Below are 26,489 nucleotides of genomic sequence, written 5' to 3'. Positions count from 1 at the left end.
TGTTGTTGTCTCATCTGCCATATCTCTGAAAATAATTCACTTGGTCAACCTGTCTTTGTTTTAGTTTCGGAATCTCACTCCGTTGGCAGTCTGAGCATTTGACATTTCTTGATCATGTTCCATAACGAATTAGAGCCACAAAAGAAAAGGGGCACAACTCGATGTGTCGTGGCTGAATTGGCATATGAAGACAATGTGATAACAATAGGATGGATTTGTGGTGTGTGGCGATGGGGTTGAGCTTTTGGAGGAGACAGGGTTTTGAGAGGGAAAGGAGCGATAAAAGAATATTTTTTGTGGAAAAGAGGTGTTTTTGGGAGGTTTAAGAGGCAAAATGGATGCGTGGGGGATGGGTTTGGATGGAGTTTGGAAAGGTTGTTTTTTCGATTTTTGTGAGTTAGAAGGAGTGGAAGTTGTGTTATTTGTTGGAGAAAATGAATTTGTTACGGAGGAGGTGGGATAAGAGGGGAAAACAAGAAGGGTGGAAGATGGGTGGAGTGAATGGAATATATTTATTGGAGGGGAAGATGAGAGATAGAGAGATGTGTGGAGGAGATGTTTCTTTATTTTCAAATGCAGGGAGAGAGAGGAGGGTTCATATGAGGCGGAACAAAGAGAAGAGATTTTATGGGCTTATGTTTGATAAGAAAGAGAAGTAAGGTTGAAGAAAAAAAAGTAAGAGATATTCTTTTTTCTTTTTTTATCTTTTGTTGGGTGGACAGTTTGGCCGCGCCTCTCATTTGCAGGGCAAGGGATGGAGGTGGAGGCGGAGGAAGACGGGAAGAAGGAACATGGGGTGTAACACTTTGCATTGGAGGTGTGGAGGCAGAGGAAGATGAGGGGTTTACCACGAGAGGGTGTATTGCAATGGAAAGAGACAGAAAAAGGATGGAGGTATTTATTTTTTATTGGTTGGAAGAAGGGGAATGGAAGACGGGGAGACAGGGATTGTGATATTTGGTGGGATGGCATTATTGTTGTTGTGGAGGAAATGGAGAGAAGAAGAAGGCAACACAGCGAAAAGAGATGAGAAGGGATTCTTCTGAAAGAATCTTCTTCTTTACCAGTTTTTAATAGAATTGAGAATGTGAAGTTATTCTAGCGGAAGCAGAATAGAGGATTAGGCTTTGATGAATTTTCTTGGAAGGCAGAAATGAGGCGATGAAATTTTCATTGAAATTAACAAGAGAAATGGATTAAAATAATATTAAAGATTGAAAGTTAAAATATATTGAGAAGAAGAACATGAGGAGAACGAAGAAACAATAAGATTTACAAAAAGCTTTGAATAGTGTTAATATTGAATATAAAGTTGCATATTGAACATGCATTATCTAAATCTAACTTGATTTTCTTTTTCGATTTTTTTGCCTATTTTACAAGCAACAGGAACATTTTTTTCTTCAGGAAATATTCATTATTGTGCATAACATTAATATTTGAAACATTTTTGATTTCTTTTTTGCTCTTTTCATTTATTTTTGATGTTTTTTTAAGGTTAGAGCAATTCAGATTCTTGAACATTTAAAATTGAAAATTTGAAATGTTTTGAATAATAACAATCATTTATTGTTCATGGAAACATTTTAATAATCGCATTAAACAAAAAATAATATTTTTATTCCTTTACGATTGACACAAAAATACGAAAAATGATATATTTCGCATTATTTGTTGTTAAATGGTTTGAAAATTGTATAAAACATAAATAATAATATTAATGATAAATAAAGAGCTATTTTCGAATGTGCAAAAAATACTGTGAATAATATGAGATCTTCCCACAATTTTTGTAAACTTGAAATTTTTTGGTGAAACTTAAAATAACTACCTTATTTTCAATTTTTCTAAAAAATTTCAAAATTACTTGATTATTTCAAAATGACATATACGAATTTCAAAATTTTTCAAAAATTTCACAATTACATAAAAATTGTTCAATTCATCTAATGATTATTAAATTGTGAACTCAATTTAAAAACGGTAAATGTGAAATCAATAAAGAAACAAAAGATTTTTGTCTTTGTTTAATTTTGCTATTGTTTTGCACATAAACGTTGATTTCATTCTGCATCTTTATAAATATTCAGGTAATATTTTTTTCCTTTTGTCTTAATGGAAGTTTTTTTTTTTTTTTTTTTTTTTTTTTTTTTTTTTTTTTTTTTTTGACTACAACAAATAAAAACAAAAGGTGTTTCCAATTGTGTATTTTTCTCCATCTTTCAAAGAAAAAACTTTTATGGAAACATTTCAGAAGATACAATTATTCCTTTTCAATTTTTCAAGCAACAAATTCTTCACAAATATATTTCAAAACGTTGAAAAGAAAAGCTTATGTGTGTCACCTTTTTTTCCAATTTTATCAAATGTTATGAATTGAAAAGATCACTTTTGAACTATTATCCTTTAAAAAAGCAAAAAAAATAATATTTAAATAAATTTTAGATCACATATTTCTCCATTTTACTTTAAATCATGAAACATCTTTATTTATTGCTTGCCCTTTTCGGTTTAACATCATGTGCATATGTGAATATTTTTTGGCAATGTCGAGAGATTATTACTGGTATATTTCTTGAACAATTTTTCGCATTGCTAAAAATATAAATATATTGATTTTTTTTAGATGTTGAGGAAAGGATCAAGAAAAGTGAGCGAATTAAATCCAAGGCAGATCTAAAAAATTATTATCTCACAGATTGCACAAAATTGCCATCATTCGATTATCCAGGTTTTGAATGCTTATGTTTTTTTCAATCATTTGTTTTAATTTCTAAATAATCTAGGAAAAGAAAATCCTAAAAATAGAACTGACTTATGCAACTGGGTTTCAAAAGGTGCTTTGGAAAAATTGACCGATCAATCTACAAAGGATGATCTTTTAGCAGTTAACGAAGCTTCGTGCATGCAACTGAAAAATGAGATGTTTAAATCTGATATAACATTAGGGTATGAAGCTTTTTTGTTGTTATAAATGCAATTATTTTATTTTTTTCTTCTTTGTTGAATGTTATGTAGCATTATAACATCCATTTTTACTGCTATTCTATGTCTTGCGTTGGGCGCCATTGTTTTGATAAAATATCTAAAGAAAAAAGCTAAGAAGGGATACAAGCAAATACAATAAAGTTCTTTATGTAGTGGTTTTAGATGACTTTTCATTTAATGAATTTTGTCAATTCATTGTTTCAACGAATTACTTTATATGTTTCAATTTGGGTTGCCTTTTTGAGGTGATCATTTCTTGATGAGTGAATTGATTCTAACTTACAGTTGTTTTGAAATATTTTTTATCTTAATTCTATGTTCTGTCATTAATTCATTTCTTTGATATTTATTTTTTTTCCTTAAATTATAATAATTGTTGTGTTCATGAAACATAAAGGCTATATAGGAAAAGAATAGCGCAAGCATTTCTTTTATTGTTTGATATTTGTGATGTGAATGCTGCGATATAACTTTAAATGATCCCCCAATCATCGTGGAATTATTGGATGTTAAAAACGGGAGATAAAAATACAATTAAAGACACAAGTTGATGAATAACTTTCTAAAGAAGATTTTAAAAAATTAATAAAAAAAGAGTTTGAAGCAAAATTCACTGAAGCATATACATTCTTTTCAAAAAAAAGACGCATTAAGAAAACATTTGAAAAAAAGAAATAATAATCATGATAAATAAAATATTTCAAAATTGTCAAGAAATTAATTCATAAATTTCTTCTTGAATCGTTCTCAAAAAAGTCAAACTAATAATAATTCTAATAAGCAGAATATCCATCATGAAAATTTAATTATTTATTACAAGCACAAGTAAATGCATCCATAAATATACATCTCGAATAAGAAATGATTAAGAACAATCACATCCACAAAATTCTGTACAAAATAAGTTCAAAAAGGAATTGGAACAAATGAGGACAAGAGAGAAAACCAGTAAATTAGAATAGTGAAAAAGTTAGACAGCAAAAGAAATGACTTCAGATGAAGCACAACAAATAATTCAGCCTCAATAAAACAAGAGTATATTTAACTGATTGGCTGAATTCCGAAAAGTATCCCACTAAAACGGAGCAGCAACATATCATCAAGAAATAATATGTGAAGACGAATAAACAATCTTCAATATTGTAATCAAAGGGAATGATAACTATAACCACAGGCGGACAGCCTAAATCTTCATTTCGCATGAACAATAAGCTCATAACAGAAATTTTGGCAAAACTAACGTGAAAATAAAAAACTCCAAGATTCTGTTAAATTCAACATGCAAAATGAGTGTGGCATAAGTTATCTTCGTCTGCCGATTTTTGCTCTGTAATTTTCGCTTCTATTTTCACTTTAAGTTCAAATAATCCGAATTCAAACAACATAATTCAGTTCGCCATGTTCATCTATTATCAGACTCATAAATATTCTTCAACATTAACAAGATGTGTCCTTTTGCTTCATTTACAGAAATTGGTTTAAAAAAGCAACTCCAATTCTTCTCATTCACTTGATGCACTTTTCAATTGAATATGACCTACACATCACTTCAAAAAATGCATAATTGTAATGATCCATACAGGCTGAATATAAAATCCATAAATTTGTATCAGTCTGCGATTTATTGTTAATTTTCATTTAGAAAACATCAATTTCGCAGATAAACATACACACATATATACAGAAATACGATGAATTGGAACAAGTTGAAGAGACGTAGAATGTTTTGTCCAAAATGTAAAGTTGCTTGAAAAACTTCATCCATTTCTGAAGAAAGATGAACCAAATGAAAGCAGATGCGAAGCAACAGACTTCGCATGGCATCTTCAGTTCATCGGCTCTTATAAGAAGTTTAGTCATGAAAATAAAGAGAATATTGCTGGCAGCACCATCTGTGAATATTAGATGCCCAATTATTCATAAATTATGTGTAAATAACTGAAATCTGAACAAGTGAATCAAGAGCTTTTGATAGTCCTTATGATCTGTCAGTTGGTTATTATAGAATTCTGATGTTTGAGTATTTATTTGTATCTTCAGGCAAATTAACTGTGAATGTCTTATTCCATTAGCATGCTAATGAAAAAGGTCTTTAATGTTTAGTTAGCACTACTTTCGGAGTTAAAAGAAAGAAGAAAGGAAAGAAAAAGGAAAGGTGGTGCTGTCGAAGGAACAGACTGTGGAATTAAAGAAGCCACAATCAATGTTGATGAGTTGACTGGTGTGATTGCCCCTTCATTTCTCACTTCGAGATGTAAATCCCTATTCGCTTGACTCGTCTGCTTTGGCAGCTGACTCCGCTGCCTCATTTTCTGTCTGCTTTGGAGGCTGTTCGGCAGCTGATTGCTCTTCTGTTTCAGTCGATGGGGTTTCAACCGTTGGCTCTTCGGTTGACTCTGCTGCTTGTTCGGCTGTTGAGCCACTTTCTTGTTTGTCTTCTTCTTGTTTCGTTTCTTTCTCTTCTGCTGCTTTCTCTTCCTCTTCTCTTCTCTTCTCTTCTTCCTCCTCTTTCTTCTTCTCTTCTTCTTCTTTTTGCTTTCTTTCTTCCTCTTCTTTTCTTAAGCGTTCTTCTTCTTCTTCTTTTCTCTTCTTCTCTTCTGCTTCTTTTCTTTCTCTTTCCTCCTCTTCCATCTTTCTCTTCTCTTCTTCTTCCTCTTTTCTTTTCTTTTCTGCCTCTTCTTCTTCCTTTCTTTTCTTTTCTTCCTCTTCTTTTCTTTTTCTCTCTTCTTCCTCTTCTTCTTTTCTCTTCCTTTCCATTTCTGTTCTTTCCTCTTCTTCCATCTTTCTTTTTTCTTCGTCTTCTTTTTCTTCTTTTTCTTTTTCTTCTTTTTCTTTTTCTTCTTTTTCTTCGTTGTCTTGTTTCTTCTTTTCCTCTTCTTCCTTCTTTTGTGTTTCAGAGCTTGATGAAGATTCAGCTGCAGCTGGAGACATAAAGAATGTCGACATCTCAACCGCTTTTGATTCTGATGGACTTGATTGTTTATCAGCTGCCTGTGATGAAGAAGATTTAACTGGCATTGTTGACATTGTTGTTACAGGAGAAGAAGAAGAAGAAGTAGAAGAAGAAGACGATGATGAACTTTGATTGTCGCTTGGGCTCTTTGCAGATTTTTCGTACTTTTTCTTTTTCCTTTCTGATCTCAGCAGCTTTCTTCTCTTTTTGTTCTCTTCTGTGTCTTCCTCGTCGTCGTCCATGTCGACAGAGATTCCCTTCCTCTTCCGCTGAATGGCGTGGACACAGCGACGAATCGCCTTCTCAATCTCCACAACAATAAACACCCCCACACCAAAGGCAATCACAATGAGCCAGTCGATGAACGAGATCCCTTTCATCCCAAACACCTCGTTCAGCCCAGGGGTGTATGTCAGCATCATCTGCAGCCCAATCAGAATCACAATCGACACAAGAGACGGCCACCCGATGTCTCTGAACACGAAGGGCGTGCACGCATTGTCCTTCAGATAGACACAGTTGAACAAAAAGGTGATTTCACACATAACAATAATGTTCACTGCCATTGTCGAGTAATGCTTCACCAACTCGCCGTTGAGCTCTTTGTTCACTGGATACGGCAGATTCAGATAGAACCACAAGATGACAATGGCTGCAATCAGGAACCCAACATACAGAGTACGAATGATAATTGTCGAAGTCAAGAATCCCTTCTTTGTGTCACGTGGAGGAACAGTCAGCACATTCTGTTCGCCTCTCTGGAAAGGAATGAGAGAGGAAAGAGTGATTGAGGTGATGGTGTTCACCCACAAAATCTGCAGTGCATTGATCGGAGGAATTGGTGAAATAAACGAGGACACAAACAAAACAGAGCCTTCTGCCACGTTTGTTGGCAAGATGAACGAGATGGATCGCTTCAACGAGTTGTACACAATCCTTCCTTGCTCCACAGCAGACACGATGGTTGCAAAGTTGTCATCCAGAAGAATCATCTTCGATGCCTCCTTTGCCACCTCTGTCCCGTTGATCCCCATCGCAATTCCTGCATGTGCCTGCTTCAGTGCGGGTGCATCATTCACTCCATCGCCTGTCATTGCTGTGATAAATCCTTCTGCCTGAAGTGCCTTCACAATCCTCAGCTTGTCAGCTGGTGTGGCACGTGAGTATATTTCAATGTGTTTCACATTCTCTCTCAGCTCTTCTTCAGACAGCTGAGCGAGCTCTGTGGATGTCTTTGTCTCGTTCGGGTTCAGCCCCAACAATCCTCCAACAGCTGCTGCTGTCTTTGCGTGGTCACCTGTAATCATCACCACTCTGATTCCAGCGCGGCGGCACCGTCTGATTGCACGGCGAGACTCAGAACGTGGCGGATCGAATATTCCAACCACACCAAGCAGAGTGAATCCGCCTTTGTAAATCTCTTCGAATTGCAAAGGCTCGTTGTGAGAAACAGCTTTAACAGGCAAGGCTTCTGCGTCATCTCCGTCTGCTCCGCCAGCTGTTTTCTGTCTTTCCATTGCTTCCTTCTGCGCCTTGCGCTTCTTCTCTTTCTCTTCTTCTGGTGTCAAAAAGCGGCCAGGCTCACAAATGCGCTGTGCAAGTGCCAGGGTACGAAGGCCCAGTGCAGCCACTTTCTCTGTCTGCTCCTTCCAATACTCCAAATTGAGAGGCTCAGCCACAACATCTTCATCCAACGAGCCGTGCACCTCGCGTGTTGATGATTGCGTCGAGCAGAGAGCAAACACTTTCTCGGGTGCTCCTTTAAGGAAGAGAATATCGTGGTATTTCTTGCTCTTTCTCCTCATTCCAATCATCTCGTCCATTGGCGATGAAGCAGGTGAAGGAGAAGGAGAAGGCTCTGATGATGAAGACGAAGACGAAGACGATGATGAAGCATCTTCAAATGCGCTTTTCACATCACACACATCATTCGGGCATCTGTTGATTGTTGCCATGAATCCAAAGTCTGATTCAAATGGAATGACATCCAATCTGGGGCAGTTCGCAATTATCGAAGCCGGTGACTGGCCGCATTTCACAGCCAGAGGGAAAAGCGATCCTTCAGTCGTGTCACCTTGAATGGTCCATCTTCCTTCCTCGTTTTTAACCAGCGACGAATCATTGCACAGAACACCACAGCGGACCATTGCACGTACAAGACGCGGATAGGCATAGAACGGAGATTCGCCTTTGGGAGTCACCTCAGAAGGCACATTATCAACAGCTCCCAACGGGGCATGAGAGGAATCAGATGCTGATTGCTCATTCTGCTTTTCCTCAATAAAGGTCTCATCGTCTGATGCCTTCATCCCCACAATGTTGAGCACACTTTCAGCATGTCTCTGTCTTCTTTCCTTCCATTCCATAACTCTCTTCTGCATCAGCTCAAATCCATCTGAGCCTGGCTGATATGACAAAGTGTAGTCATTCCGTGGATCTCCATCTTTCTCTTTCAGCGACAACTCTCCTGTCTCTGTCATCACCTCTCCTTCACACGGATCGTATCCTGTTCCTCCAACGCTGTACTTGGCTTTGCTGAGGAGAATTGCACGTGTCGTCATCTGGTTTGTTGTCAGTGTTCCTGTTTTGTCGGAGCAGATAACAGAGACAGCACCCAGTGTTTCTACAGCTGGAAGTCTACGAATCAAGGCTTTGCGCGATGCCATTCTCTGCATACCAATTGCAAGCGTGAGCGAAACAATAGCTGGCATTCCTTCGGGAACAACAGCTACACCAATGGAAGCACCATACATAATAGCCTCTTGCCAAGTGATGATTCCATAATTCATACCAAAAACTGCACCAAAGGCAACAACCATCAGGATTATGCATAAAATCACAATAACTCGATTGAATGCATCAATTTGAGTTGTGAGAGGAGTCTTTTTCTCATCCACATTTTGTACCATTGTATTAATTTTTCCAATCTCCGTATGAATCCCAGTATTAACAACAATTGCAGTTGCCGAACCTTGAGAAGCATATGTCCCAGAAAACACCATGTTAGAGCGTTCTCCAAGAACTGTATCCTTGTCAAGAATGTCAACAGTCTTTGGGTTTGTTGTTGTTTCTCCTGTTAAAGCAGCTTCTTGTGCATGAAAATTCTTTGATTCAAACAATCTACAATCGGCTGGAATCTTATCCCCACCTGTAAGGGCCACAATGTCACCGGGAACCAATTTTGATGACTCAATTTCTTTTTTAATTCCATTCCGAACGCAAAGTGCGCTTAATGAAAGCATTTTTGTCAAAGCTTCTGTATCTTTTTCCGCACGACTTTCTTGAATGTATCCAATAATTGCATTTGCAATCAAGACAACTGCAATAACAACACCTTCCGGCTAAAATATTTATTTTTAAAAAGAAAGGCAAATGTCATCCGTAAAAGCAAAAATGAAGAAAAAGATAAACACACAATTTGCTCAGTAGCAAAGCAAAAGATCATAACAACCAGCAATAAATATATCAATACGCTATGAAATTGTTTTAAAAGCATAAGGATAGGATGCAGTCTTTTTGCTGCTGGAAGAGCATTTGGGCCATATTGTTTCAAGCGCTTTTCTGCTTCTGAGTCCGTCAATCCAGTCTCAAGATTTGTGTGCAAAATCTTAGCTGTTTCTTTTACAGATATGTTATGATAAGTAAAATTTGGATCAACCAAATCACCTGTGGCAGTCTGTTTTTCCATCAAAGTTATTAGATCAACAATTATCCATATTCCATATGTATTATTATTTTTTTAAACAAATATTTTCAAATATTCATGTAATTCAAATAAATTCTCTTGTGCTAAATCTCCTCGCCACCTTAAATTAAGCGTCATTATTTTAAATTGATAAAAAAGGTAAGAAAAAAAATTTTTTTACAGATAATTGTTGAGAAGCTATCCACATAAGCAACGAATATTCTCCTAAACAATTGAAAAATATACATTAGGAGGAAAATATTCGGTTTGAACAACTGGATTTTGAGGCTCTAATTCTCCATCTCTTGAAATTAAATAATCTTTCAGAGTTCCGTTGTTTAGCGAATGAAGCTTTTTGTAATATAAAACCTTTTGGCGCTTCTTCTCGTTTTCTTCAACTTTGTCAAAACACCATAAGAACTTTCTTTGTGGTGGTGTCTTTAAGAAAAACCTTTGATTAAGAACTGAAAGGGTAACCTCATGGAAATTCTTTCTCTTCGTCAATAAGACTTCGTTCGCCGTTTTCTGAAATGAATGTGCATCAAACGGGCTGTTGAATGCTGTTTTAGAAAAAGGCAAGAAGAGAAGAGGAACAATGAAATATACTTCGTCTGAAGCATGCGAGTAATTTAAAAATGTCTGGACAGACAGAATGTGCTGTGATTGAGTGCTGAATGAAGAATCTGCTATGTCCATTGTGTAAACAGGAACATCCGACTCTTTTGAATCAAATGGAGAGGAAGAAAGCAACTCAGAAGGCGATGAATTGTATTTTGATGAGATGAAACAAAGGTCGTTTGAAGATTTTATGTTTCGCAGCATTTTTTTTGTCTCTGGAGATATTTGAGGGCTTGTTCTTGTTGAATTGGGAGAACAAATGAAAGGCTCATAAAATGTTGGAGATGTTGATAAAGAAGGACTTACACGAGATGAAGAAAATGGTTGCATTCTCAAAATCAGTGGAAGATTGTTGGAGAGCTGTGCTTTTGAGTGCTCTGATAAATTTTTCAAGTTTTCACTTAGTTCTTTTGAAATATCAGAGAAATGCCCTTCAGTTTGAATTTCCTGGCAATTATTTCCATCCAAATCGACTTTCTGACTCATCAATGGGAAATCGTCTTCTTTCTTGTCCAAATCACTTTCTCGTTCTGATGAATCTGTCTTTGTTGAAAAAAAGAAAACAGAACTTTTTGTGAGTGAATGTAGAGAAATTCCTTTTTGCTGGATGGCTTTCGACAAATGTTCATTTCTTTCATCCAAATTTGATGAAATGTGTATGCCCGTTTCGCCTTCTTTATCATCTCCCAAATACGCATTTTCAGAGGTTGTTTCTTTGTTGTCCATCTCTTTGTTATTTTCAATTTGCTCTTCTCCCTCTGTTTTTTGTATCCCTTCGCATTTAAGTGCCTCCTCTTCTTTTCTCTTCTTCTGTATCTTCCCTCTCTTTTCATCGATCTCAGCAAAATATCGCTCAAGTTCTGACATCTCCCTCATCCTTTGCCTTTTTTCTTCTTTGCTTGCTTTTGATGAAATGCTCTCCATCAGCTCTTTCAGGTCGCTTTCTAATGTTCCACGTTCCAATTCCTCTTTCAACAAAATCTGAAGTTCTTCCAGTGTGCTCTCGTTTAGCTTCCCATTTACATTCAATATTGTTTGATTTCCCTTATTTTCAGTGTTTTCCATACAAGGCATCTGTTTTTCTTCCTTTTCCTTAATCTTTTGTTCAGCTGCATCCCACATAGCTATTTCATCTTTGTCTGAAATCCAATCTTTCCTCACCCATTCTCCAAAAACCTTTCTGAATTCTTTTGCTTCCTTTATCTCCTGTCTTATCATTCTCAATCGCCTCTTTTTCTCTTCAGTTTCTTCTTCATTTAGGTAAATATCTTCATCGTCCCTTTTATCTGTTATTATGTTGTTTTCGTCACCTTCTTTTCCTTCCTCATCTTTATCGAAACAATTTTCAGTTAATGTGCTTTTTTCATTTTTAGCGTCACTTTCTTGAATCTTTGCAAATGCTGAAGGACATAACGATGATTGATTCCTCAATTCATCATTTTTCCGCCATTTCATCTGCATATGAAGTTTATAGTAATCATAGATGACAGAGAATTTCTTGCCATACATTTCGATTTCTGTGTCAGGGCATTGCTGCAGATGTGCAGAATGTACTGGCTGCCAAGACAAAAAATTATCTGTAAGAAGTGGATCCAACGGACTTTGAGGGCGCATCTTGTCATCTGTTTTAACTATTTCTTGTTTTGTTGGTTGGTTAAATGGCCTCGATGGAAAAATTGAAGCAGAAGTGCAAAGTGAAGGTAACAATAATGGTGAAGAAGGTTGATCGTTAAAATTATTTTTCACTTGTGATGAATGAGCTAAGGAAATGTCAGAATTTGTATTTATAATATTTTCAGTTTGATAGCTAGATAAAGAAAAATGCTTTTGTTTATCTTTTCGTCGAGACATAATTTGTTCGAAATAACGTGAATTAGGATTTGAAAAAGAAGGACACGTATAACCAAAATATGAAGTATATTCGCTCATTGTTCTTGTTCCAAGAAATCCGCTCGGAGATTTGGCAAAAGGAATCGAAGAAGAACTTGTTTCTGATGTTAAATGGAAAGATGATAATGGCCGTTGTTCAACCAATGGAGTGTGCGTTTGATATGATTTATTTGAAGAACGAATAAACATATTTGTTTTGTCGTAATTATCCGAAAATACATTATCTTCCTGAAAAGGAAATAAAAAAGGATTTAAACAGTTGTTTCATATTTTTTAAATAATTCTGAATCATTAATAAGCGATGAAACTCTAAATTTTCAAACTATCATTTCACATCGGTGGATTCAAGAAATTTATGTGGTTAATCTTGTTGGGCAAAGTGAAATTTAAAGAAAAATGTTAAGGTTTATAAATCTAATTTAGACAAATTTTTATTTATGTTGAATTCTTTTGTTGAATAATAAATTTTGTTCTATAAAACTTTATCCGTCAATTTTTTTTCATTCATTAATAATCTCTATTTTTCTGAAAAATCTCTCAAACCAAATACAATCAGGTAAAAATTGAAAAATAGAAAGCTTATTCGCAATAAAAGCAAATGTTGTTCCTTCAGTATGTGTTTTATAATGTGAAATGAAAAGAATATTACAGTTCTCTGTTAAAGCAAAACTCCAATTCTACAATAAACCAAAAAATAAACTACTTAGGGTTATTATTTTATCTTGACCCTTTTTCTTTATTCTGACCCAAAAAAATGAAGTGTGAAAAGTTCAAAAAATAACATAATTAAAAGAAAACAAAATCAGAATTAATTCTTCTGATAACTTTTCTTTTTCCTTCACCTCGATTTAATGCATTATCTTTCTTTTCTTCTTCAGAATCATCGTTTTTCACATGAAGAAATCTTCTTTTTATTTTTTTCTTTTCATCCACAACAGTCTTCACTTCATCTTTCTCCTTTTCATCCATTTCATTTTTCCTTTCAATATTCATTTTCAAATGATTTTCCCATTTCTCTAAAAGAATTTCGTCGGTTATCACTTTTCCATAAAAGTTGAATCTATTTCTTCGGGATGGAAGAGGGTAAATTGAAGATTCGGGCAGTTTCAAAAGAACTGGCCCAGAAGTATTGTGCAGAACACCACTGCAGACGAAAGCTTTCTGAATTACAGAAGGTGATAATGCAGTGTGGATAGCTTGAGGCAGAACGTCGGAAATTGCTGCTCGTTTGGAGGAAGATGAAGAGGATGATGGAGCCTCAAATCTGTTTGTCAGTTCAGATTTGAAAACAGCAAACACTCCTCTGTCCAGTGGTTGACAGAGGTGTGTGCTGTGTGGCACGAAGGTTAAAACGTCGACTTGTTGTTTTTGGAATTCTCGCCAGATCGATGGATCTGCGCGAGATGCATGCGAGTCAAGAAGGAGAAGAATTTGTTCATTTTCAAGTGACATGCGCTTTCTTCTTTCGATGATGGAAGGAAGAAGAATGGTGAGAGCATACCTTTCAAAGCACTCGTTATCCATCCAGCCGCTTCCATTTGCCCATATCTCAAGCGTAGGAGATAATAGGCTTTTCAGCTCATCTGGCAGCTTTGCACTTGGCCATAGAATAATAGAAGGAAAGGCATATCCGTCCGCTGCAACAGCTGCCACGAATGTCGTATTAATCATTCTTGGTGGTTCCTTCGAAAAACCTGCTTTTGTATCTGCTGAATGTACAACAACAAGCTGTTTTGAGTCTGTGGGAACGCGCGTTGAAGATTCATCGACATTTATCATCAAAGCTGGATTATTATGGAACTTTTCATGCAGCTCGTCGAGAGTTTGATACCAGGGTTTAAAAGCACTTCTGCACGAAACAGCAAGTCTGTTAATGTCCAGATTCTTCGGCGTTCCAGTCTTCAGCTCCGGATGACGCTTGACAAAGCCGTAAGTTGCAGACATTGAAACTTCTGTAAATGGTGCGTCTTCATCATCATTGTCGTTTATAACATTTTCTATCTGAAAAGCAAATAATAAAAACATATAAATAAAAATAAAGCAAACCAATTCTCTTGTTTTTTTTAACGTTAAACATGTTCCAGACTTTGCTTCAATATGAATAATATCTAAAACTCTTTGTTCCTTTTCGCCCACTACTGCTGCAGGTCTGCCAATTTTTCCAACCAGCCTTCCTTTTCTGAGAGCTCTAACTGCATTTTTTATTCCAGTGCGACTAAATTCCTTAGAATTGATAGCATCAGTTATACGAAAAACTCCATCAACAACGATGTGAGCCATTCGCTCCAGCCGACTGTTGTATTTTCTATACTTGCGCGAAGACATTGCTCTTTGCAGTTTTTTCTGCCCTTCTTTTAATTTTATTTCTGTTGATATTTTCATTTTTTTTATAATATTTTTAAGATCATAATAATTTTTTATTTTTTTAATTGAAATGAAATGAAAAAAAAATCAAAAAATAACATTTTTAACAAACTAAAGGTTTTATGCCCCATGTAACCCTCCAATTCCACACAGAAGTTCAATGAAGGGGCTAAACCCCCCCATCTCCCCCCCATGCGAAATTGGGTTTGTTTCAAAATGTATTTATTTTTATCAATTGAATTCATATATATACTTAAAAATCTTTTCAAATATGAAATTGTGGGAAAAGTTAATGATTAATTAAAAAAGAAGGTCAAGATAAAAAAAAAAGGTCGAGATAAAATTATAACCCTAATTATAAAAAAGAAATTATAAAGCAATTAATCAAAAATAAATTCAAAAAAAAATATTGTAATCATAACACAACGAGAAAAAAAGCAATGTGGAATACATTTTATAATTAATATAAAATATTATAGATGCGTAAAAAAGGGTTATCAAATGATGACAATAATGTCACTTTGTTTCTCGAGATTTGAACTCACACGACACTCAATATAACAAGTTAAGAATTTAACATATTCATGCATTCAAAGAAAAAAAAGAAAAGAAATCTCGAAATAATTGTAAAAATAAGCCAACTGAAAAAGTATGTAAACTTTCAAAGAAAATGGTTTTGACAAATTATCTTGTAAGAAAGTGCGAAGGATAAAGTTTGGGATTCATAATTATGAAATTTTCCTTTTGGTGTTTCAAGAAATTCTTCTTTTTTTAATGTATTGCATTTGTCAGTTGTCAAATCATTTTTCTCATCATTTAAATATTTGCAGTCATTGACAATAGCTTTTATTGATAAGAATTAGGAACATAACAAAGTCTCATTTTTCGAGCATATTTTTGTATTCTTCCACCACAAAAGACGAAGACGACACAGGAGATGGCGAACAGCGAAAGACTTCTGATTCTTGTTTTGCAGATGTTCCAGAAATGTGGGCAGAGACAGAAATGTCTGAGGACTGCATTGTTGCCAGCTGAGCAGAAGACAGCGGAGAATTCGATTGGTGCTGAATGGAAAGAGCAGTTGTGAACAGAGGCGGAGTGGATAATTGTGAATGCATCAACGGCGTCTGAGTTGAGTCGAATGGCAAAGCAGATGGGCTTATTCCAGTCAAAGAAGAAGTAGAAATTGTTGTTGTTGTAATTGCCATATCTTGTTTAAGTTTCTTTTGTGCTTCGTCTTCTTCGAGAGGTCGATAAGCATCAAATGCAGAGTTCAGAGAAGCAACTGGAGAAGAGCTTGTCAGACTGACTTTTTGGTATGGCACAGTTGCATATGGCAAATAAGGAACTTCATACGCACTGAAACCTGAGTGTCCAGGATTCGGAGCAAGAGAGTTGAATCCTTTCAGACTCTGTTCATCTTTGCGAGAATTTTTGCTCTTTCTTCGCTTTTTTGATTGACTGTCTGATTCTTTTTTCGTTTATGTGTCTTCTTTTTCCTTGTGCTGATTTCTCCCTTCTCCATTTTCGTTTTCACTTCCTGATCTGTTAATATTCTCTGAATCAGAAAGCATTGAAGTTAACCCTGAGTCTTGTTTAAATAGAGATTGTGACTGATAAAAACACTTTTCTCTACCAGCTGAATCAGATTGAACGTTTTGTGAGTATTTTATCTTGTTCAAAGGCAGTTTTTTTGCTTCATTGTTTTCACCTGCTTTGTCAATGTGCGATTTATTTCCTCTGTCAATGCTGTATTTTGGATTCTGTCCTGAAAGATCTTCAGTTTCTGATGCTTCGTGTGAATAATATTGAAACAGTTTGTCTTCGTTCCGATAGCAATAGCCCGACTGATCATCTTCTTGTGAATAATTCGAGTAATTGTTGTCATTCACTTCAAACCCACTGTCCTCCTCCTCTTCTTCTTCTTTAATGTTCTGCTTCCTTTCGCTTCTTCGAATTTTGTTTCGTATTCGCTTTGATTTTCTCTTTTCCAGATTCATATCAGTTATTCCTCCATATTTTTTTGTTTTGGATCTATGTTTGTTCTTTTTGGATTTTGTTCTGTTTGGACTCATCCAAAAAAGAAGAAGAAGCAAAAACGTTGGAGCAACATCAACAATAAAATAAAATGTTTGACTCCAAAAATCAAATTTCAAGCTTTGTGTGGATGACAAAAGCGAAGTTTCGCAAATTGCAAACGAGAAATTCAATTACATAAAATATAAATTTGTAAAATGCAAACCATGTTTTTGAATCATCTTTTTCGACACATTCTTTTCCAAGTTTCATGATTGCGTCATTGGCATTGTTTGAATCAATAGCCAAAAATAAATTCCAAACTGTACGCATACCCCAAAACAAAGTAAACAGACAAAATAAAACAAGATATCGTTTTAAAGCCGAGCGAAGATTATCCGTAAGATGTGCAACTTTTAACAACACGATAATTCTCACGGTGTATATACATACCCAAATTGTTACAGAAAAATATAAAAGTGTATTGATAATCGACGCATAACGATCATATTTCTCAATTTTATTATTCTCGTGTATATCTTGCTTATAAAAATCAGTTCCTTTTATCGCGATGAAAACAGATAAACCAAATAGAATTATCATGTAAATTGCAATTGTTGCATAGCAACCTTTTAAGCAATGTTTTGGAGCATCAACCAAAAGAAAAGCATTAAGAAAAAAAACGGCAAGAAACGTCCAAGATGCAAATGAAATAAAGCGTGGAATTTCCAAACAAAAAAGGAGATTTGTCAACATATCCCATGGAAATGGAACAAAAAATAAAACGCACCGATATAAAAGATAAATAAATAGCAAAAACAAAGAAGCTATTTTGCTTGCAGTTGTTTTCAAATGTTTAAATCCACCGTCCAAATAAAAACGAGCAAATGCAAAAAGTGCCATTAATACATGTAATGCGCCCGAAAAAATTGTCCATATAATATCTTTACCATAAACAACTGAACATGTAAAATAAAAAGCTCTTTGATTTTTACCATCCATGCTTCAATTGAAATATTTTTAGGAATTTAAAGTTCTTGATCATCCATATCTTTTAATAAATTATTCAGTTGACATATTTTTTTTCAAATTTTTTCACTATTTGTGATAAATGTTTTTAAATAATCCAAGAAGTTCTTTCAATGATCGTTCTTTTTTTTGGAATATTTTGTGTCAGAAACGTTTAAAAACCTGCTACGAGATGAATTTCAAAAAAAGATCTCAATTTCCTTTCATTCTTTGTGTTTTTGATGTCAGATGAATTTTGAATAGAATTTTTTAATTTGTATAAATTCTTCTTATTTGAATGAACTGGGTTTTTCTTAAATGAAGTTATGTTATTTTTAAAGGTTGAAGTGACACTTGAATAAAGTGCGATACACTTAAATAAAAAATTTACGAAAAAGTGGTGAACAATAATTTTAAAAATTTCACATTTTTTCTTTTTCTTTATCAATAAAAAAAATTGAAAAACTATAAAAATTTGAGATTTTTCTTTATTCTTAAACAATATTTGATATATGGGACAAATTTTATTGTTTTATGAATTTTGTTCCACTCAGTTATTTTAATGATTTTTTCCGATTTTTCATATTTCTTTTTTAAGATTGCACGATAATGTTAGAATAATAATCTTTCGATTGAAGAAAAAGTTTGGAACAAATCATTGAATTTTTCATAAAAGCAAGAATTCATTCCCATATGTTTAGAGAAAAATTTATTTGATAAATAGAGGTAGAAATGAATGCAAATATCAATTTGTTATCATTATTCTATTCCATTCCAACTTTTTGGTTTTTCATTTAATCTCTGTATAACTAAATATAGAAATACAAAAATTTGTTTCTATTGATGTTCGTGAAGTGATCTACAGCCAACATTGCAAATAATTCTGAAGCGCTCAGTCGAGTCGACAGGTTGAAGCTGCTTTCCTCTTTGCCACTTTCTCCATTGAATTGATATATTTCATTTTCATTTATTGATTTTTTTTCAAAGGCCGCTCTTCATTTATCTTCTCGACCTCTTTTTCCATTCTCTCCTCCACTGCTGTTCTTGTAATATCTCCATCGTCACCATTCCAAATGCCTTTGGATCTTTTCTGATGTTATCATTTTCAATCTCTCTCAGATATTCTACTTCATTCTTTGCATTCCTCAATCGAACATCCAATATCATTGATGCATTCAGAACAATTAATAATACCACAACAAGCACAAACGCAATCACAATCAACAACCAATAAGATTTTCCTTCTTTTCCTCCTTTAACAAGTTTTCCATCTCCCTTTAACTCAGATTCAGCTCTGTTCTTTAGGATGAATGCCTCCGTTCATGAAAGAGAATCAATCTTTCCAAACAAGATCTTTACATATACTTCCGTTTCCTCAGATGGATTGTTTCAATTGATGCTGGAATGGCTGCATGAATCTCTATTTCATCTGCAAACTCTTCTGCTTGTGGCGGATACACCTGGAGCTTGTGAATCATTCAATCGAAGGAATCAACCTGGAGGGACAAGCCACAGGGCAGGAGCAAGGAGCCAGCAAGATCAATGGCAAGAGTGTTGCCTTGCTGGCGAGACTTCACTGAAGCCAGTTGCGGAATGAAGAAGGGAGAAGCTCTTTTTGAAGCAATTCCAGAAAGATTGCATCCAAAGTTCAAAAACCAAAGTGATGAGTTCTCTTTTAAGCCATCTCCGCCTTTCAGGCATTGAACGTTCAGCAGTGCATGGTCTGAACAGACTATGTTGTTCCTCATGGATGGATAGCATGTGCATTTGGGCTGTTGTTGGCAAATAATCCAAATTGCACGGAGATGCTTCCACAAGGCACAGACAGCCCTCCTTTTGATGAGTTGGCTACACCCGTATATATTACCTTTCATGAGCAATTCTGAAGATCAACCATTGAACCGCTCCACCGGCACAGATTTTCGAAACTATTTTCATATGTGCCAAACTGTTTCACGCCAGCTGTTCCATCAACTGAACATGAAGAAAAGTTAACATACGACAAATTTCCCAATGCTGCAATGCTCCCTTTTTCTTGTCGCGAAGCACACATTTTGTTTGAGCAGTTCTCCAATTCCAGCAATAAAGATGAAGATGAAGTGACCAAGCAGCACGGACCAAACGAATCTCGGGTTATGTTTTGAAATGATGACTGCTTCAACCGGATTGCTGAGGTATTTATCATTGTACTCACCGCAAACCCATCCTTAAGCACTGTTTTTGAAATAGACAAGATATTCATCTAAGCATCTGAATCTTCGCATTCAATAGAAACCAACGATTCATCTGACAGTTATGTATCATCAAATTCCAAATGAATGCACTAGATATATGAATGCACTTCCGAACCATCTGAGGAAAACACAATCATGTTCGATCCGCTTTGAGTACATCTCGTCTGAATGTTCTGAAACTGGGAGTCTTTGCATCTGTGAAGGAGAAGGGCGGATTGTTCAAGTGCGCAACTGGAAATAAGCAGCTACTGCATAGAGAGGTTCACCAGATTGCGGAAGTCCAACAACACAGCAGAATTTATATTAGAAATGTTCAAGTTCATAAATGAGCATTATTGTCCTTCTCTTGCTGCCACACATTAAGAGCTAAGATGAAGGGAAGCAAAAGTGCACCCGTTGATTGATAGCCTGCCATTCTCCATGAGAATGATAGAGCAGTTTAATTTCATTTCAGAGTTTCCACTCCAATCTTCTTGAGCAAATGCTGTATCTGTAATAGACAAGTTGCCATCAGTCAGCAATAACAAGCTGGAATGAGAAGAAGAAAAAGCGCTTCCAAACAAAAACGTTAGAAATTCCATTTTCACTCTCGACGAATACGAAATGAAACTACCCATCTCGCTTCCGATGCTGCTGTTCAGCACAATATTCCCTTTGACGCCTTCCGGATCCAGCGACTTTATCGTCACATCATGTGAGCTTGCTTCCCCTAAAACCATAGCACTTTTGTCAATCAGCAAATTGCTATAAACGAAAGGAATGACGTGGGGCAGCGTAACATTCAAAGAAATGCATGGTTCGCTCATTGCACCACACTGGCGCGTGTCAGAGGCATTATCGGCTGAAGAAGATGCAAATATTGTCTCGCTCTGAGACACAACTACAAGCAGCAGAAGATCTTGCTCGTCTCAATTGTTAGTTGCAGTGAATCCCCACATCGCAAGATCCCGAACAAACGGAGGTCTGAAGTCCAGCTGGAAGAGTTCAATGCTGATTTGAGATTTGATATTTGTGCATCTCACATACAGGTCTCGTCCTGTGAGCGCCTTGTTGTTCATGAAAGTTGTGTTTTCCAAGAGGAACGGCAAAGGACCATCGCTTGTGATCGATGAGCAATCCAGGAATATTGCGCCTCCTCTTCCACTTTCTGAGCAGAAACACTCCGAGACAGCAGAAAAATGGCACTTAAAATATCCTCCTTCGATCAATTTCATAATCATTCCTCCCCCTTTCTCGCTTTGGCTGCTTCCGCAATTCTTGATCAATGTGTTTTGCACAGACACGCTGCAAGGCTCGCTGCCAGTGCAGCTGATGACGGAAGGCAAAGAAGGAGCACTTTGGAGGAGCGAGAAAAGTGTGAAGCATTTAAGATTCGCTGCTAGGCATTCTTCTTCATTCAATCTCTGAGACTCGCCTCCCAACTCAGCATGCGCCAGCACAGCCACAATGCTTTCGCCCTTCAGCCCCATATCGCTCATTGAGACATTCGTCAAGTTAACTCTGCAGCCATCCGATGCAATGAGGATGCTTTCTTCGGCTTGGACGAATTTGAATAAGCAGCTCGATAATTTGCACGTTCCAAACAGGCAGGAGACGATGCAACAAGGAATGTCTGCTCGAGAAGCGCAGACAAATAGCAAAAAAAAAGACAATAAAACTTCCTTTATTATTCAATAAAATTATGAAGACCAGCTTATTTGTTTTTTTATCTTTTTTCAAAAAATGACACAGATTTCTAATATTGTCCGGTTGTTTTTTCCGGTCTTTTAATGTTATCGAACAAATGAAAGTATAAGTGCCAGTTGTTTATATATGTATTGGTGCAATCCAACTTGTTTTATATGTGCAATAAAAAAATATATAATACTTGAAATAATTCACGAAATTCTTCTTTTCATCAATTTTTGAAACAAGTTAAAACATGTGGATTACATAATTATAAAGTGAAACAATCAACGGATGTAATGTTAACATATTTTGTATCGTTTGTTGGTGCAAAAGAATTTTTTCCGTGTAATAAATATTTAGATCCTTTCGATTTATGAAAAAATTTGACGAAAACAATGAAAAATCATTTTCAAAACAACATCACTAACATGCAATTAATATTTGCATGTTTTTGCAATCAACAAAATTTGCAATTTAATTGTTTATTTTTACCTAAAAATTTCGTAACTCAAATAAACTCAGTCTATCTTAAATGAACTCGGTTTATTCAAATAAACCCGATCTATTCGAATAAACATGAGTTCATTTGAATAAACCTGGTTTATTTGAATTAAAAAGATCTGTTCAAAATTCATCTATTGTTAATTTTTATTTCGTTCCTATTATTATTATTTTATTTCATAAATTTTAATGAGGCTAATGATAACTTAACGTAGTCAATGAGAATATGTTTTTAATCTATATTTTAATTTATGTTGTATATTAAATGATAAATAAAAAACAAATAGGTTCGAAAATTAAAGAATATTTCAAATATATTTCTACTAATTTTTAATCAAAAATACCCTAAATATTTTTTAATTTGATAAATAAAAATTTAAAAAATTCATTATTCCGAAGTCTTAAAAGTTAAATCTTGTTTTTAATTTTAATTTTATAAATATATCTTTCGTTTTATCAAATGCGTTATTAAATACATAGCATAAATGCGAAATATCTGTTTTTTCAATTTTTCAAAAATTGATCGCTCCCACAATATTTAACTTTATTCTAGGTTTTTTTAAAAAAAAAAATATGAGATTAAAAACCAAAAATTCGATGCTAAACATGTTTTATTTATTCTATTAAATCACGTTTTATTAATGTTTAAAAATTTTGTGAACATTTCAACGACTACGTAAAGTTATCATATGCCTTTAATGAAACCGAAGCAATTTAAGCTTTAATGAAAAACAATTGCAGAAACAAAATGTGCTTCATTTTTTGTTTTGATTAATTTTTTAATTAAACGTCAATCGAAATTGACAAATCAAAACAATTTCCTAGGTCTAATTTAATTATCAAAATTAAAAAAAAGTTCAATCATTATTAACGAGCATTGCCCAAAAAAATTATAATTTTAAAAAAAGAAAGAAAAAGAAAAAGAAGAAAAAGAAGAAAAAGAAGAAAAAGGAGAAAAATGAATTTTTAACTCATCAACAAATTCATGAGGTCCCTAAAATGGGGTAGAACGATTGCATATACATGAATAATCTGGTTAATTTTCTAAATTTTCGAATTAAAAAAATATTATTGAATTTGATCAGTATGTCTGCTTGGCAGAGTGTTATTCAAGAACAAAAGTCTGAAGCAGAGAATTCTATTCTTGAAGGGAAACTTTTAGAAGACATTCTTAACGTTGATGATCTTCTGGCAGATGTGGGCGCACAATCGAACATTGTTTTAAATTTGTTTGTGATAACTTTTTATTTTTCAGTTCTTCTTGTAAATTAATTTTTCATTGAAACATTCAACAATTCCATGAATTGAAATTAGCTTTGTACAAGATGAAATTATCGAAAAATGTCTTCAATACCTTGTTTCAGATCCTCCATCAAATTCTGATGAAAACAGAATATATCGAATTCCGTACATTATTTGCGAAATATTTTCTCAACAAATTGATAGAATATCAACAATTTTAACAAAAAGAAAATATTTGGAGAAACTTTTTTCTTATTTGGAAGTTAATTTTCATTCTCAACCATTATATGCTCAATATGTCTTTAGAGTTGTAAACACACTTCTTACAAACAACGGACATGAAGTACACAATTTCTATTTTAAATTTATTTCAATTAAAATATTTGTTTCTGACTTTTCTTAGGTTTTACCATTCTTAGAGGAAGAGAAAACAATATTCAAACTTCTCCGTAATTTGGACCTTCTTCCTGTATGCGAAATGATTTATAGTCTTATTATTGCTGTTGAAACTCAAAGGTTACAAGAAGGTCTTGCTCAAGTATGATGCTGCTGATATTTTTTAAAAATAATAAATACAAAAAACACTCTTTGAATATTCACATCTTCCGCAAAAAACAGTGGCTCCAAGAAAATGGAATAATTTATTCTTTGCTTTTAGCGCTACGATCGCCGTCTCATCGAAATGTCTGCAATTGTCGATGATCTATAAATCATAATTTAAACTAATAATATTTTATCTCAGATTGCTCAAAATATTGGACAGATCTTAACCAATGTGATAACAAGATTCAGCAAAACTTTGGCGGGACAGCGCTTATTATTTGACGAAGTATTTATGGAAAAAGAGATGAACTTATTGCTTCAAATTGCAACTTTTAACCGACATGACTCTCATGACAGATCAAAATTGATAGAAAATAATTATTTTCCAATTCGCCTTTCTTCTTCAACATCTTCTTCTGCAACTTCCTCTGAAACATCCTCCACATCATCCTCATTGAAATGCGACAAAGCCACCAGCTGTGGCTGTCCTTGCATTCCTGTCTCTTCTGCTGTTACTGCTGTTCAGCTTCTGATCGATTTCGTGTTCTGCAATCAATTCAATTACCAGTTCTGGTGCGAAGCAGCCGACGAAGCAGAAACTGCAAACAACACACAAAACACACAAAATGCACAGCAAGAAATAAAAGAAGACTCTTCCAAAGGCACATCAGAAGATTCAGATGGCACCAAACAAACAGCTGAAGAGCACAAAAGGGCAGTTTATGATGAGCAAAAGCCTGTTGAGTTCAACGCGGATGTGCCATCTTTTCTGAAGAGATGGATTTTGGCTGAAATTCCGTGCTTTGTGAGCTGCTTGAATGTGGAATGGCTGAACATGGCTGAGCCAGGCAATAAAAATTGCCAAGGAAAAGGAGACGAAAACGAACATTTGAAAAAAGAAGAGGAATGTCACCTAAAAACACATGCTGATAATCTGAATTATCAATCTAATGATGAAACAATAGAAGTAGTAAACTACCCTCCCCCGCCCATTCTTCTGAAAACTCAGAGTTTAGGACTTTACAGATTGAAAGGTTTGATAAATAGACTTTGCAAATGCTTATTCTTTATTATCTGCTCCTTTTATTTAAAATTGTTTTTGAACTTTTCCTTAAATTTCACCGTCACTTTATTCTTGATTTTCATTCTGCTAATTCAAATTGCGAAATTCCACCAATTTGCTTGTTTTATATTTTATTCATTTATGTTTGCTTTGCACATTATATGAACAGTAATCGCTTTGCTTTCTGCAATCATCCGAAGTGGCTATGGACTGTCTATTGACGATGCTTTCCTTCGAAAAGGCTTTTTTTCACAGAAATTTGATCTAACAAACGACTCATCTTCATCCACATCACCATCACCATCTTCTTCTTCTTCTTCTTCTTCTTCACATTCTTCTCAATCTCTTCTCTGTCCGCTTGTCCGCATCATGTTCAAGTTCCCTTACAATTCTATCTTGCACACAGAGCTTTACACTCTTTTTGAGCAGCTTCTGTACACTCGCTCGCTTCCTCTTTCGCTCTCTCTTCTGTCAGACGCCAAGCTCATCAGATGCATCTATTGGTCTCTCCACTACAAGCAAAGAAGAAGGGAACAAGTGAAGAAATGGATGGCAGTCGTTGAAGAGATGAAGAGGAGAAGACAAGAGGAGCTGGATGAAATACAACAGGAGAAAGAGAAGCTAATGCAGCAGCAGAAGAAAGAAAGAGAAGAGCGAGCGAAGAAAAGAATGGCTGAGCATCTTTCTGAGACTGAGTTGCAGCGTCTTGCGAGTGAAGAGGACTCGGCAGCGATGGAGGAACTGATTGCGTTTGATTCAGCACACCAGCTGCTTCCTCTTCTTCTTCCGCTTCCGCCACCGCCAGCTGCACCGCTCATTGCGCAGATGACACACTTGGCGCGTGTTGTGGACGAGATGAAAGACAACTCTGAGGAAATCGAAGAAGAACTGGCAAAATTGGATGGGTGGATGCTGCATATGAAAAGGGCGGTGGAGGAGAAAGGGCTCAACTGGAACAGCACGGCAGAGGTTGCGAAGGAGCGCAAGAGCGGAGATGTGTGGAAGGACAGAGACGAATGCTTCCAGAAGCAGATGATGCTTATTTTGGACGATGAGGCAGACGAGCAAAGTTTGCAGAGAACGACAGATGAAAAAGTGGAAGTGAATTCTTCATCTGGCAAGGCCTGTCACAAAGTGTGGGATGAAATTTACAAGCTGCTTGTGGAGACAGAGCTTCAGAGGCAGGATACGAGATTCAACGAAAACGAAACAGCACTCGCAACATACATCTCATCCGCTGCGCCTGCTCCGCCTGCCTCCACATCCCCTCCGCCTCATTCACCTGCTCCTGCTGGTACAGATCATTCTCTTTCATGAAATTAGACTATACCTATTTGATAATAACAACATTGTTAATTCTTTATTTTCAATTCAGCTATCATCTTTTAAAGTTTATGTTGAATATAAGTTTGCTTATTTTTCATTCTCTTTTGAGTATTTACAAGTTTTCAAGCTGTTTTTATAGCATTCCTTTTCCGTTGAAAGAAGCATTTGATTTTCAATGCTTATTGTTTTGTTACTCCTGGCGGTTTTTTTCGATTTTTATTTTCAACTCGAACACACGCACACACAAATTTAATTACACAAGCCTGTGACAATTTATTGAAGTAGTGTTAAATATCTAAACAGTGAAATATTCAACATTAAAAAATTGCAACAGTTCTTGCAATTATTGAACAAAACTGGATTCTTATTTTAAATATGAATCATCTAACT

At 35.3% G+C, this 26,489-nt stretch overlaps 7 protein-coding genes across 7 annotated transcripts; 3 read left to right on the top strand and 4 right to left on the bottom strand.

Moving 5' to 3' along the window:
- The first annotated feature begins 2,436 nt into the window (after window positions 1-2,436).
- MONOS_11824 (uncharacterized protein) lies at window positions 2,437-3,402 on the top strand. Its single transcript, XM_067864393.1, has 4 exons — window positions 2,437-2,566; window positions 2,627-2,731; window positions 2,787-2,949; window positions 3,019-3,402. Exons 1-4 carry the CDS (start codon window positions 2,476-2,478, stop codon window positions 3,125-3,127), a joined length of 468 nt encoding a protein of 155 aa, XP_067724501.1. The 5' UTR covers window positions 2,437-2,475; the 3' UTR covers window positions 3,128-3,402.
- On the bottom strand, window positions 3,397-11,858 carry MONOS_11823 (putative P-type ATPase (P-ATPase) Superfamily Protein; the record flags this gene model as incomplete). Its single annotated transcript, XM_067864392.1, has 3 exons — window positions 3,397-9,282; window positions 9,357-9,617; window positions 9,873-11,858. 3 exons carry the CDS (start codon window positions 11,856-11,858, stop codon window positions 5,251-5,253), a joined length of 6,279 nt encoding a protein of 2,092 aa, XP_067724500.1. The 3' UTR covers window positions 3,397-5,250.
- A 1,062-nt stretch (window positions 11,859-12,920) lies between these two features.
- MONOS_11822 (putative DDE superfamily endonuclease) lies at window positions 12,921-14,459 on the bottom strand (the record flags this gene model as incomplete). The annotated part of the gene is made up of 2 exons (XM_067864391.1): window positions 12,921-14,135; window positions 14,181-14,459. 2 exons carry the CDS (start codon window positions 14,457-14,459, stop codon window positions 12,921-12,923), a joined length of 1,494 nt encoding a protein of 497 aa, XP_067724499.1.
- A 917-nt stretch (window positions 14,460-15,376) lies between these two features.
- MONOS_11821 (uncharacterized protein) lies at window positions 15,377-16,498 on the bottom strand (the record flags this gene model as incomplete). Its single annotated transcript, XM_067864390.1, has 2 exons — window positions 15,377-15,864; window positions 16,210-16,498. The coding sequence occupies 2 exons, from the start codon at window positions 16,496-16,498 to the stop codon at window positions 15,377-15,379; spliced, it is 777 nt and encodes a 258-aa protein (XP_067724498.1).
- Window positions 16,499-18,254: 1,756 nt separating this feature from the next.
- Window positions 18,255-18,616, top strand: MONOS_11820 (uncharacterized protein; the record flags this gene model as incomplete). The annotated part of the gene is made up of 3 exons (XM_067864389.1): window positions 18,255-18,307; window positions 18,378-18,430; window positions 18,510-18,616. The coding sequence occupies 3 exons, from the start codon at window positions 18,255-18,257 to the stop codon at window positions 18,614-18,616; spliced, it is 213 nt and encodes a 70-aa protein (XP_067724497.1).
- A 2,048-nt stretch (window positions 18,617-20,664) lies between these two features.
- On the bottom strand, window positions 20,665-21,234 carry MONOS_11819 (uncharacterized protein; the record flags this gene model as incomplete). The annotated part of the gene is made up of 1 exon (XM_067864387.1): window positions 20,665-21,234. One exon carries the CDS (start codon window positions 21,232-21,234, stop codon window positions 20,665-20,667), a length of 570 nt encoding a protein of 189 aa, XP_067724496.1.
- A 1,777-nt stretch (window positions 21,235-23,011) lies between these two features.
- Window positions 23,012-26,380, top strand: MONOS_11818 (putative serine/threonine-protein phosphatase 6 regulatory subunit 3; the record flags this gene model as incomplete). The annotated part of the gene is made up of 6 exons (XM_067864386.1): window positions 23,012-23,154; window positions 23,240-23,510; window positions 23,571-23,705; window positions 23,786-23,851; window positions 23,910-24,744; window positions 24,943-26,380. 6 exons carry the CDS (start codon window positions 23,012-23,014, stop codon window positions 26,088-26,090), a joined length of 2,598 nt encoding a protein of 865 aa, XP_067724495.1. The 3' UTR covers window positions 26,091-26,380.
- Window positions 26,381-26,489: the final 109 nt, after the last annotated feature.

The sequence above is a fragment of the Monocercomonoides exilis genome (assembly GCF_001643675.1).
Source record: "Monocercomonoides exilis strain PA203 chromosome Unknown scaffold33-1116896, whole genome shotgun sequence".
Taxonomy (NCBI): Eukaryota; Preaxostyla; order Oxymonadida; family Polymastigidae; genus Monocercomonoides; species Monocercomonoides exilis.
Note: the sequence above shows the minus strand (reverse complement) of the source record. Positions and strands in the feature narration are given on the sequence as shown.